Source organism: Urocitellus parryii, chromosome 3, assembly GCF_045843805.1.
Source record: "Urocitellus parryii isolate mUroPar1 chromosome 3, mUroPar1.hap1, whole genome shotgun sequence".
NCBI classification, from domain to species: Eukaryota; Metazoa; Chordata; class Mammalia; order Rodentia; family Sciuridae; genus Urocitellus; species Urocitellus parryii.
This window is the reverse complement of record NC_135533.1, coordinates 75891347-75905911: the sequence shown is the minus strand read 5'-3', so window position 1 is coordinate 75905911 and position 14565 is coordinate 75891347. Positions and strand designations below refer to the sequence as shown.

Genomic DNA, 14565 nt, shown 5'->3' with positions numbered 1-14565 from the left:
CTCTGGTATCATCACACAGCAGAACCCCAAATGACTTTTTAATCTATTCCTATGAAATAATAAACTTCAAAAACATAAACCAGATAAGCTGTACAAATACAGATGAAACATACCATTTGTATATATTTTAAACACAAAAAACACTCAGTATTCTCTATGGAGTTCAATATGTGAAGTTGTCACAGATGTCATAAACCTACAGATATTGACTTCAGGACAATGAAGTCCTGAAGAGGGGGAAACAGGCTGGGGCTGGAGAGGGGGCCTGTCACACCACTGCAATCCTTCACCTTTCAAAATAGGGGCCTGGCAGAGTACCAGCATCTGCGAAGTCTCTCTGGTGGGTTCACAGGACTCTAGCATGTTATTTTCTGTGCATATCAATTACTTTCTAATTAAAACTAGAAAAAAAAAATTAAAACTGCTTCTTACAAGAACACCAAGTCTAAATTCTGCTTTTTGGCTTTACTCTACAAATCAGTCCATTTTTTCCTCATCTAGCCTTCGTTCCTCCCATTTCCCATACCCAGTAATTTGAATGAAGATAGTCTTGCTTTTCTTTCAAATATTTTGTGTCAATTCCAATCTGAATCATCAAGTGTGGCCCACACTCCCTCCTCTAATTTGCTCCCACTTAGGAAAAAAAAAAAAAAAAAGCTTTCAAATGACGGTGGTACATACAGACCTGAAAGCAGCAGGAAATAATTTCTTGAGTCTCCACCCATGTGTGACAAAAAGTCCATCACACTTGGTCTCAAGTATGAACACACAAGTCATTTATAAGAGCCATTAAAGGTAGTATAGAACAGAGTCAACTGTTTAATCCAAAAACAAATTTTCCATCACTATAACAGTGAAATTGTATCAACATGAACTTATTTGAGATGATCCATTTTCTCATTAGACTCCCCAAATATTTTTCATTAAAAAATTTGAAAACAGGGCTGGGGATGTGGCTCAAGCGGTAGCGCGCTCGCCTGGCATGCGTGCGGCCCGGGTTCGATCCTCAGCACCACATACCAACAAAGATGTTGTGTCCGCCGAGAACTAAAAAATAAATATTAAAAATTCTCTCTCTCTCTCTCTCTCTCTCTCTCTCCTCTCTCACTCTCTCTTTAAAAAAAAAAATTTGAAAACAATGTATTTATGTGTAAGAGTGATATTTCTATGACACAACAAAATCTCCCAAATGTTCATAACTTGTTTAACTTTTTAAGTTAAAAATAGCATATAAAAACTTTAAATATGCCCCTAAGATTTGATTACTGGTATTTTGTTAACTTTTACTAAAGGAGATCCTTTTAAAGATAATAATGAAGCAATTTATTTCTGAGCAGTGGTAATTACATGTTATCATTGGTTTGCAATTTTGAAGAGGAGGTTAAAAGAATTCTTACAAACTAGTGATCTAAAAATTATTGATTCAAATAAAATTAATCCTAACTGCATAATTAAAAAGTCTAAGCTTGTCACTGTAACTTGGTAGACAAAGGAACTGCAAAGAATCCTTTGTTCAATTATAATAACAGTTTCCTTATGAAACCAATTGTAATAGAAAGTAAATTTAGACCCATGACAAATAGTTTCCTTCCTTTGGGAGACAGAATGCTGATAAAAACAGATTATGGATCTGTTAACTCCTTGATAGTGATGTTTTTATGAGCAGGAAGCACCGACCTTTCCTGTTTTCTGTTTAAAACAAAGAAAAGTTGACCATATAAAAAGAGCTTTAAGAGAGAGTTTAAAAAAGCTGTAATGGAAAAGGCACATCACAGCAAGATTATAAAAGTGTATAAAACTGTTACAGCTTCACCAAGCAAATCCCAAAGATGTATACAGCAGCGGCAAAACTACCAGCACATGCAAGAGTAGATTCTGAAGGTAAATAAATAGAATCCCATGCAAGGGATATAGAGATCCTCAGCCAGTACCTGTAAGACAGCACAAAAACACAGAACCCCAGGACACAAAGGTACTTGGTCAGTCATCTTAATGTAACCCTTCATTTTAGAGGTGAAGGCATCACAGTAGCAAGGTGACATCCAAATGTTGCAGTGGTAGAGTTGTAGCAAACTTCCTGTTTGGTGCATTTTTTCCCTCCACATAAGACTATATCATAGTGCCTAGCAATGTACTTAAGGAATAGTTAACACAATATCAAAAATGCCATTACAATGTATAAGAAATTGCAGTTCTTGCTCTGTAACCCAGATCAATATGTTTGAATAGCATCTTTTTAATTTACCTCCTATGAGATTTGACTGCACAGTAATGTGTAAAAGAACAATAAATCCCTCTAATCATATGACCTTTCCATTAGTTAACTAACAAATGCTATCGTACCCTTTTTGTGTTTTATTATTCTTTTATCTAAATAAAAACTTCTGCCACATACACCTACATTCACACACAAACACAAGAGTACACACTGGGTTACCTAGACTGGAGGAGGAAGACATTCTCCTTAGAATGGAGAGACTTTATCTCTGAGGTCACTGTAGTAAACAAGAAATGTTTAAAACTAATCAACTATGTGTTCATGCTCCTTTTGGACTGATACTTGAAATACTACTAAAAAAAGAAGAAAAAAGAAAAAAAAAAGAAAAATAGATACACAAGGTTCTTTATTATCTAGCATTAAGTGTTAAAATGTTAAACCATGACATTGTCTTTCAAATAAAGAAGAAACTTCTAGAATATTCTAGAATTAAAGAGAACCAAACAATTGCTGCCCAGAAGAAGAAGAACCTCTGTAGTGGACATACGTCACTTTTGCAACTTAGTACATATATTTCTTATCCTAGTGCTTTGACTTTTTTGCTGAACTAGAAAAGAGTGATTACCAGAGCCTGGGAAGAGATGGGGTGAGGAAGGGGAGAGAAATATAGAGACGACTAATGGGTCAGGGGTATAGTTGGATAGGACAAATAACTTCTAATGCTTTTACAGCACAGTACATTACCTAGGGTTGACAACAATTAATTGAACATTCCATGATAGCTAATTGAGGATTCTGAATGATCTACATCTGAGGTGATGATGTCAATTTCTCTGATCTGAACATCACACACTGTATATATATGAACTGAAATGTCACACTGTAGCACATTAAATACCTACAATTGCTGCGTGTCCATTTAAAAACCTTTTTAAAAATGTTTATAGAAGAGCTCTCTAAAGCTTCTTGATCCAAAATCAAAAAAAAAAAAAAAAGGTGTTAATGAGCCACAGTAACATCCTAGGCCATATTTTTTCTCCAAACACATTCCCTCGGCTTACTAACTTTACCTCCATCCTAAACTTTACTGCTGAGTAGGTCAGTGGTTATCTACAGATTTGGAATTGAGGTTGAGAGAAGAGAGGAATTAGAGATGGGGAGACTTCTGTGGTTAATGGATATGTTTAAGGTCTTGAATTTGGTGATGGGGTCACAGATGCACACATATACCAAAACTTATCAAAGGCTACACTGTAAGTCTGCATGGTCAATAACACCTCAATAAATCTGCCCCTCTCCCCAGCAAAAGACAAAACCTCAGAAGGAAAAGCATTTTAGAGCATCATCTTTCTTCTGTCATGAACAAATTCTGGTGCCTAAGAAGAAAGCCACATGCCAAGGAGGACTGGACAGAAAAACAGATGGAGACTAGGTACACGACAGCATGCTTGGGTCGTGTATCTTGCCTGGGGGTTGTCTACCTCCTCACCTATTTCTCAATGAAAACAATGAATGAACTTGACCATTTTAAGCAGTGGTATAGCTGGGCAGCTATTTCTTGCAACTGAAATGTTCCTATTGCTGAATGTGTCGTCCCAAAACTTGAATGTTAGAAGCAGAATCCTCAAATCCATGTTTTGATGATATCTGTACATGGAGCTTTGGGGAGGTTATTAGGGTTAGATGAATTCTTGAGGGTGGGGCATTGAAGAGGGGATTAGAAGCTTTATAAGGGCCAAGTGTCAGGGTTTGGGACGCTGAGGCAGGAAGAGCTCAAGTTCAAGGTAAACCTCAGCAAGGTTTAGTAAGACCCTGTCCTAAAATTTTAAAAAGACTAGGGATATAACTCAGTGGTAGAGCACCCCTGAGTTCAATCCCCAGTACTACAAAAAAGGAAAGAAAGAAAGCAATTTTTTAAGAAGAGGAATGGACCTGAGTTTGTATATATCCACTTTCTTGCCATGTGATGCCTTCCTCCATATCATGATGCAGCAAGAAGACCCTCACAAGATGCAGCCCCTCAATCCTGAGCTTTCCAACCTTCAGAACTGTGAGGAATAAATTTCTTTTCTTTATAAATTATCCAGTCTGTGGTGTTCTGTTTTAGCAACAGCAAACAAACTAAAACACTAATATGGTGGTCTTTGTTTAAAGCCAATCCAACTAGGTCATTCCTGGGCTGGCTACCCTTTGTTTCTTGTTTTAGGATAAAGTCTACCTAGGCTCTTAAATTCCAGCATGTGAAAGGCCTGGATTACTCCTAGAGGTAATTCATTAGTCACTAATCCCCACCCCCATTCGTTGAATTCCTTTAAGGGGCCCTCTACCTGTTAAGTGCCATCCAATCAAGGCACATATTGATCTTATATTCCTAGCACCTGGCTATGTGCCTAGTACTGAAGAGGTACTCAAGATACACTACTGAATGAAAGAGCTCTAGATATGGCTCATTATACTTTCAGGAGGGGCAAATGTTTATTCATCAGCCTATACGATACTTGGGGGGAAGAAATTCAGTCTGACAATGTCCCAGATTATTCTTCATAATACATAACCTATAAAAGTGATTTTCATCCTTTGATCAAATATGCACATTTCAAAAATAAGATGAAAAATCAGATATGAATATTTCTTAAACAGTTAACATTTTTCTGAGCACAAAAGTTCTACTAGAGTAAGTAAATTGCTAAAAAAAAAAACTTAAAATATTTCAAAACATTGGATTAGATGTTGTAATTATTCAAAAATGTTTTGCTAGCAATAAAGCAAGAGAGAAGTTACATTGGTAGTATAAAGCAAGAAAATTTAGGTCATTATTAAGATACAGAAGAACTATACCACCGAAATGTAATGCAGCATCCACTAACATGGGAAGAAGAGTCCCAGACCACCTTCCTCCAGATGCTTCACCATTTATGAGTAAACACGTTTGAAAACTAAACTCTTTCCTAAACTATTAAATGTGGAAAAATAAAAAAGCAATTTAGAGATCAAGCATGTGCTTCTATGATGCCAAACATCTGGATGGAAATGTGAAAACTCTATAAATAATCCAGATATTGCTAAATAGACAGTGTGAAAGCCAAAACCTCAGTTCTTCCATTGCTTTCATTGTTTAAGTCATAGAAAAACCCCAAAGTGTTCTTGCACATATTTTTCTTCCTTATGGTTCTCCATAGTGCCATTGCTTTTATTTTTACTAGCCAGAAAATACAGAGCACTTAGTAACTCTTGAAAAGAAATTACATAAAGGGAACTGAAAGTGAGGGATCCTGACTTGTCATTCTCCAAGGTTAACTAGTTTGCAATGATACTCACAGCTGGCAAGAAAGTTCCTATCCTACCCTGCCCTTCCTTCTTTAGAGCAGTTAGTTCTAAATAACAAGAAGTGAAGTTACAGGCAGGACAACTCTGCACTGATCCCTGCATTCAATTAACTAAATGCCAACCATATGCCATGGCTGTGCTGCACACAAAGGAAAGCAAAAATGATTGGGACACAGTCCTTATTGTTGACAGGCTTATAGGTATCTCAAGAAAAATAAAAAGGGTGCCTACTCTTTCCAATGACTTCATTGATAAATTCAAGAATTAAGTCTTGGTCCTCATCTCAGCAGCAGCCCTTGACACACATGTTCAATCCCACCTTCTTAACTCAGTTTGCATTTGGTGTCTAGGATGCCAAACCCTACCAGGTTTTTCTCCTACCTGACCAACTATTCCTTTCTCCACTCCTTTGCAAAATCTGCTTTGTCTTCTAGACCACTTAATGGATGAATGTCACTGCTTCAATCCATGGCTGCCCTTTTCTATATAACCTCACTAACCTGTTGGTTTAATCCAATCTGAACTCTGTAAATAACATTCTCTATGCTGACAGCTCTCTGAATTTAAATCTCCTGACAGCCCTCTCACCTGAACACCAACGTTCTTAGTCTGTGCCACCTGACCTCTCCACTTGGGTACCTATTGGCAAAAAATCTAATATTAAACCCCTGATTTTCATCCCAAATCCTACTTCACTGATAGCCTTCCCTGTCCCAGTTTATGGTGTATCCATCCTGCCAGTTGCTTAGGTCATAATCACGTGTAATTTGTGACTCATCCCTTTCTCTCACACTCCATTTCCAATCCATCAGGAAATATTGTTGACCTCACCCTAAAGAAAGATACAGAATCTATTTCTTTCACTTTCATTGCTACCATACTGGTCCAAGTCTCCATCATCTCAGGATGAGATGATGATCGTAAATTATATCAATATCCTTCTAATTAGTTGTACTGCTTCAGCCCAGGCTTTCAAATACAATTCTCAATAAAAGAGCAAACAATCTTTTACTTAAAAATCATAGCCAGGCACAGTGGCACATGCCTATAATTCCAGCAACTCAGGAGGTGAGGCAGGAGGATCTCAAGTTCAAAGCCAGCCTGGGCAATTTAGTGAGCTACTACTTCAAAATAAAAAGTAGGGGTGTAGCTCAGCATAGAGTGCCTGCCTAGCATATAGGAGACCCCTGGTTTGATAACCCAGAAGCACAAAATAAATAAATAAATGATTGACTATGCTTCTGGATTTAACACCACTCTCCCACCGCACCCCACTCCCAATGCAAGAGATGGACCTCAAATATGGCACATGATAGGCAAGAACTCTACCACAGAGCTACATTCCCAGCCCTGGATTTAACTTTGATCACAGTGGGCTAAAAAGAATAAGATATAGTTTTCCAGAAGTTTTCCTGATATGAGAAAGAGCAGTTGGTAAAGGAACAACCAATTCTGTAAATTTGACTTGCAAAGTATTTAGAAAACAATTCTGTGTTACTCCCTCCCCCCCCAAAAAAAAATAACCACAGGCTTGGGGCCTGGGTTGTGATTCAGTGGTAGAGTGCTTGCCTAGCATGCATGAGGCACTGGGTTCGATCCCCAGCACCACATAAAAATAAAAACAAATAAAATAAAAGTATTGTGTCCATCTATAACTAAAAAAATATTTTAAAAAATAATTACAGACTTAACAATGCAAAAATAAATATTTCTGCAAGTTGTAGTGGTACATATAATCCCAGAGATTCTGAACACTGAAGCAGGAGGATCACAAGTTCAAAGGCAGCCCCAGCAACTTAGCAAGATCCTAAGCAATTCAGCAAGATCCTCTCTCAAAAGCAAAACAAATAAAGAATTGGGGATGTGGCTCAGTCATAAAATACCCCTGGGTCAAATCCCTGATACCAAAAAAATAAAATAAAATAAAGATTCCTTCCTGATAGAGCAGGCTTTATTGAATAACTTTCCAAAGACAGAGAAGAGCCTAGTATTAGCAAAAACAGGTAGGAAAGGGCACAATTGTATTGCCAATCCAAGCATAAAGCAATGTACATAAGTCAGAGGGTGGTGAAAAATCTCAAATGGCATGCTAAAGAATTTGTTCTCCTCTGGTTTTCATATGTTTTTAAAAGTGGATTTGGATTATTTCTTTTACAGTGTGGTAAAATGGTCTGTATGTGAATTCAGCTCAATATAAGAAAGAATATGGATCAGACCCAACCTGCCTTCACCAAAAACTCCAATGTGTTTGAAATGATGACACCCACTATCAAGTCACGGTGACTTACATTAGGACAATAAGATGTTCAAATCTCACTTTTCAACAATGGGCTGAATTTTCCCCAAAATTAATTATTTCTTTCTTTGGAAATGTCTTTAATAATTTTGTAGTTAAAATTTGTGAATGTCAGTAAGCTCATTTCAAATGAAAAATGGCATGAATAGGACATTTTTGTTACTGTATTTTTTAAATCATACGGTGGAAAATTTTAGGAACATATTTGGCACAAAACCAGATTATAAATATCAACATAATGATATCCTCTGAAAATTCTACCTTCTGTAAGTAGTGAATCATTTCTACTTAAAATGCAAGTAAATATTCAGAACCAATTAAATTCATTCATCCAGTAGTTTGAATGAGAGATAATGCTACAAATCTAATGTAAAAAAATTACATTAAAATATTAAACTAGAATAATTTTTTAAATGGCCAGAATTTTTAAAAATGTCAAATGCAATAATTTGAAAGCAACTGCAGTAAGTACATTTTTTTTCTTCTGGCTGAAGTACTAGTATTTTTTCATTTGAGTTATGACTGAACAAAAATTACAAATCTCCAGCATTCTAGTGATCACATTAGGACTCAGAAAAAAAAAATGCACAAAACTAAGTCTAAAATGTAAACCTTATAATTCCAAATTTATACTTACCACACCTTAATAATTTTTTTCTTAGAACTAAAAGAGTTATTTTATTTTGAGGATATGAACTTTTTTCCATTCTAGAGTCTATTGGCTTAACTGAAGCCTGAATGTGTTTAAAACCCCAGAGGGTTGGAGATATAGCTCAGTTGGTAGAATACTTGCTTTGCATACATAATCCCCAGCACCATAAAAAAAAAAAGAAAGAAAAAAGAAAAAATTTAGATCTTGGGGGCATATGCCTGTAACCCCAGAGGCTCAGGAGGCTGAGGGAGGAGGATCATGAGCTCAAAGTTAGCCTCAGCAAAAATGAGGTGCTCAGCAACTCAGTGAGATGCTGTCTCTAAATAAAATACAAAATAGGGCTGGGGATGTGGCTCAGTGGTTCAGTACCCCTGCGTTCAATCCCCAGTACCAAAAACAAACAAACAACAACAACAACAAAAAAAAAAACCCAATAGTTTGAAAATCTTTTTATTGTAGCATGCTGATTTATAATTAAGAAATGTAAAATAATTCACCTTTTTCCACCAGAACCTGCAACAACTCATTTTATTTCTGTAATATATCCAAAGCATTTATATACATCTTACTTTGACTGCAATTGCAAGAGGGGAGAATAGAAAATATTACTAATTTATAAATGAAGAAACTGAAGATGAAATAAAATAAGTTGTTTGTCTAAGGGGTAGAACTAGAAAAGTTGAATTTTCTTCATAAATCTGATGATTTTTCTCTCCATAAATTAGTCTTTTTTTTTTAATCTGGAAAACATGGCACACTGTATCTATTATAAAATGCATCTCAATTTCAGAAATGTTAAAATGTAAATCAACATGTCTCAGAATTGATAAAATTGGGGGGGGGGTAGAAGTACCAGGGATTGAAATCAGGGTCACCCAACCACGGAGCCACATATTCAGGGTTATTTTATATTTTATTTAGAGACAGAGTCTCACTGAGTTGCTCAGTGCCTCGCTTTTGCTAAGGCTGACTTTGAACTCAGGATCCTCCTGCCTCAGCCTCCGGAGCCACTGGGATTACAGGCTTGTGCCACTGCGCCTGGCCTTAAATTAGTATAATTTTTGATGTTACATGAGAATTTTTTTCAAAATAATCAAAGATTTAGGGGGAGAAAGAGTCAAACTTGGAGTGATTTTAGAAGAATGAACACACAAAAAAAAAACTTCTGAAATTTCCTTTGTGATTTTAAGATCATGAGTTATTTGTTTTTTAGGTTCTTCTTTTGGGGTGGCAGAACTGAGGACTGAACCTACAGGCACTTTATTACTGAACTACATCCTCAGTCTTTTTAGTTGTTTTTATTTTGAGACAGGGTCTTGCTAAGATGCCTACGCTGGGCCTTGAATTTGCCATTCTCCTGACTCAGCTTCCCTGAGCCACTAGGATTACAAATATGTGCCTCTGCAACTGGCTTATTCCTTACAGTCTTAATTAAAACCCATATATATTAACCCATTAGTATTTATATTTTTTCACATACATTTTACATATATACTTCTTACAAATGTGTATGTGTGTGTATAGATATGTATGTATATGTGTGTGTGTGTGTGCTATACACACACATACATATATATGAACCATCCGTCAGTTCAACTCTTAAAGGTCCCAACACAGTAAACACATTTTTGGTCATACTTTCAATTTGGTTCCATTTAACAAAGTCAGCTACCCAACTACTTTTCTTTCTTTCATTAAAAAAAAAAAATAGATCTTTATTCTCAGGTTAAGAAGTACAAGGAGTTGTACTATAAAACTTCAAAATATAGGGCAGTAGATGTAGTTCAATGGTAAAGCACTTGCCTAGCATGTGCAAGGCCCTGGGTTTGATCTCCATCCAACACCAGGAGAAAATAACAAAAAAACAACAACCAAAAAAAAAAAAAAAACTTAAAATGTTACATATTTTAATACATTTCATATTTTCCCAATAAGTCACTATGTATATTTTTTAAAGTTCTTTTCTACTATTTGTCAAAATATTTCCAATCTAAAATATTCATATAAAAGCATACTATTAAAATAAATCATTTTCCCAAACATGTTTTATTTATATCCTAAATAATTTCAAAGAAATTACACACTAAATTCTATATTTTCCCAATTCAATCACACCTTTATTCCCCTCCCACAAAGACCTTCCCCATTCCTAAATTTCATGGCACCTAAACCCTTACACACTATTTCTTCAACTAGATGTTGTCTTTTCCAAATAAGCATTCATGTTTGTATGTATTTATTTCCCACAATTTTTAGTACAGTACACACAGTAGGCAAATGTTTATAGACTAAATATAGTTCTTGACCTCATATGCACAAGAGGTTTGGCCAACCTCAGTGGCACACACCTGTAAACCCCATGGCTCAGGAGGCTAAGACAGGAGAAGCATAAGTTCAAGGCCAGCTTCAGCAACTTAGTGAGACCCTGTCTCACAATAAAAAATAAAAAATGAGCTGAGGATGTAGCTCAGTGGTAAAGCACCTCTGAGTTAGATCCCTAGTAAACCATCCCTCAAAAAAGAGGCTTCATAAAAACATATTGATTTTAAAGCCCTGTTTGATTTGCTGCTGTGTTTCCAGTCAGGAAATAAAGCCTGTCATACAGTAGGCACTCACTCAAACAATATTTGCTGAATGAAGAAACTTTAATCATCTTTAAATATTGGAAGTTTTGAAGCAAGTCACTTTCCCTGACAACACCATGAAGATGGATTAAGAGACTATACTTATAAATTATTTACATATACCACAATAACTTATGGTTGTTCACTACTAGGGATCTCCTTTAATAATAATAACTAAGACAGAAAAAAAAACAATAAAAAAATCACCCATTAAACTTTCTCATAGTCATCAAGTATCCAAGACAAGTTTGGGGATGTTCCTTCCACCATGTTCTAGTGACATGTTTCTGGGCTAATCATGAATCTAGCACTAATCTCAGTTTCATCAGAAGCCTACCTGAGAATCCAGAGTCCAGTTGTAGAGTCCTTAGTTCCTCAGAAAAGCGCTTCCACACAAAGAATGATGCCCTAGATAGGTCATGGTCTTTACACCTGCCATTCCCATAAGCAATCCTGGTTTTACTAATTCTTTTAGAAATGACCTCAAACCTAATCCTGCAGCTTTGAACATATTTTAGAGGCAGAGACCAAGGTAGGATTAGAACCTACAAAAGATTCTTTTATTCATGTTTTATAAATAAATGCCTTCCAAGTGCCCCAAGTTCAACCCTACATCCACCCACCTCACATTTTTTTCATGTTAAAATGTTGAGAGAGAGACCAGAGCAGATACAGAATCTAAATAATAGCTATAGAATGTTTCCCACATCTATTTAAGACCTAGTTTAATTCTGCCTGTCATTCATCTCCAATTTAAACTGCCAAAGTTATTTTAGCCTATTCCCAAAAGCATAAGAAGTGGCCACTAATTCATTTTAAGAAATGTCCCTTTGTCTATCTAAAAAGTCTAAGATTTAAAAGGACGAACCATTTTTATATTCCCATGAATTTCCAATTAATTTTTTTTGGTACCAGGGTCCAATTAAGTTTTACCACACAGCTATTAAATAAACAGAATATGCTTTAGAGGAAAATATTTAGAATAGATATTTGTATTAATATGCTCCTTTTTAAAACTTTCTATCTCCCTACTGTCCTGATATGCTATAAATACAACTAGAAATAATATATCTTAAAAAAGCAATAGAACTTGATTTAAAAATAACTTGCATGCATATATATGTGTATGTGTATGTTTATATATATATATATGTGTGTGTGTGTGTGTGTGTGTGTGTATAAACATTACATAGACTCCGTAGACATTCTACTGTGTACAAGCAGACACTGTAAGAATAAATGTCTGGTGAGTAGGGGGAAGCATCAATAGGAGGAAAAAACAAGTAAGAACACAAAATAGAATATGAAGTTCTAAGCAGACCATTCATGCTAATAAAAGAAAATACCTTAAGTGTTCATCAGCATTTATTTAACAAATAATAATAGGCATGCCTCAGGTGAAACAGGTAGATTTTGACAAAAAACTTGACATGTATCCACAATTACAAGCAGCTGAACCACCAGATGTTCTAGTTTTTTTTTTCCTCAAGTCAAGTAAGTACCATGTTGAGGAGATTCCTACTACCTAGCTAGAAAAGCAAATTCTATGTCTGTTTTTGCCCTGCCTTCCAAGCTTTGCCATCAAGTTCACGGGGGGAAAAATGGTAAAATGACCCAACCTCTATGTTGGTGACCACAAGACAGCCTCTCTATTCCAAGGACGTAACCTAAGCTTGCACAGATGCCTAGCTCTCTGCTAATGCAGGGGAGCTGGGTTTGTTTTCAGGGTGGGTGTTGCAAAGCACCAGGTGTATTTATAGAAAGGAGCAAGACTATGATGGAGGGATGATGACAGAAGAGGAAGTTTCACCCAGTAGAGAGAGCCTGTAGAAAGATCTGGATTCCACAGCATAGGTCTCTTTTCTGATTCACCACTTACCAGCTATGAAAACTTATTAAAACCTTTTTTGGTCTGTTATCTTGTGTATACAATTTAGACAACTCCCCTTACTTCGAATGATTGTCAGGAAGTCGAACAAATATCGTGTATGAAACCTAGGATACGATACGCATGCAATAAACGTCAACTTGTCATCCTCTTGTCCGTCCAGAATTGCGCCTCAAAAATCACAAAGATAGCTTGCAGCGTTAAAACTAAGAGGCCTAGGAGGGTTGGCAGAGAAGAAACGACTTGGGTGGAGGCTATCTTATTTACTGGAGGACTTCTCTTAAAATGGAGTTAGGATATTGATAAGCGGGGGAGGGGTGGGGAAGACATGGAAAAACCATCAAGTGGGAGCAAAACTGGCAATAACATTAACAAAAAGACAACCCTTTATGTAAGCACCAAACTTCGGAAGCTGCGCATATCCTCAGAACCTACTCGGTGGCCTCAATTCAAATTACAAGAACACGCAGAGCTAACCTAGAGGTACACCATCTGTACACCCCAGTCAGTTTCAGACCACGCCATTCAGCAAAACTGTCCTCAGACCCCGGGTGCTCTCCCGTCTCCAAACCCGTTCCATATGGGTTCGGAAGCTAGGAGCTAGCGGCAAAAGGAATCGGGATGAGAAAGTGGGGAGGTCTAGTTAAATGCCTGAAAAACAAGGCGGTGGGTGAGGGGGCGGGGTGGAGCACTGTGGCAGAAACGCGGCCAGCTAGCCTGAAAGACCGCGGCTTCACAATGAGCCAAAGGAAGAGACTGCGACATGCTCCGGCTCCAGGTCCGGATCAGGGACTGATGGTTAGGCCGGGGGCGCGCAGAGCGTGGGAAGACGGGAAGTGGGGGCGGGGGGGAGGGGGCCTGGCTGGGACGAAGCGAACGAGTCTATGGCCAGACAGGGAAGACAAGAGGCGCCCCAGCAGGTGCAAAGCACCCAGGCCGGCTCCGGATACTTACCGTGTAGAGCAGGTTGAGGGCGCACAGGCAGTTCTTGGAACACGCGAAGCCCCCGCAAACCATCTTGGAGCCTGTGTTTGCCGGCAGCTTCAGGTAAATGCCACTCTAGCGGGGCCTTCCGGGGAAGCCGCTTTGTCCTTGCCTTGAGGGCCTGGCCGAGGCTACACGGCAGCGCCAACGCGGGCTGGGGGCTAGGGACTGGCGCTGCAGTGCCCGGCACGCCCGCGGCTGCACAGACCCGCGGTGGAACCTGCGGCCGCCGCAGCTCCAGCGGGAGCCGGAGTCCCGCCCAGCTCCCCCGCCTCGCCCCGCGCTCTGATTGGCTGCTGGCTGGGAACAAAGGTAGAAATATGCAAATAAATGCGCTCTGCCAGCCGGGATCCGGGAGGGGAGGGGCGGTCCTGGGCTAGGAAGAGAGGGGCGGGGGCCGTTGGGGAGGGAGTCGGAGGCCAGAGCTTGTGGCCTCCATGTCATTTCCCCCGGAGCAGGTGAGGAGCCGAGGGTGGGGCTCCGAGAGATCCACGCTGGCAGGGAGAAATATGACAGCGCCTTTCGATTCTTGGACCCGGCGGATGACGTGGCACCATTTTGAATGAGATTTTAAAA

At 38.3% G+C, this 14565-nt stretch overlaps 1 protein-coding gene across 1 annotated transcript in view; it reads right to left on the bottom strand.

Annotated features, from left to right (window-relative positions):
* Tspan13 (tetraspanin 13) overlaps positions 1-14243 on the bottom strand; it is a 30169-nt gene extending 15926 nt beyond the window's left edge. The window contains exon 1 of the mRNA XM_026408237.2: positions 13960-14243. Coding sequence (XP_026264022.1) covers positions 13960-14022 — 63 coding nt within the window. The 5' untranslated portion in view covers positions 14023-14243. The remainder of the gene's footprint in view (positions 1-13959) is intronic.
* Between the last annotated feature and the right edge of the window lie 322 nt (positions 14244-14565).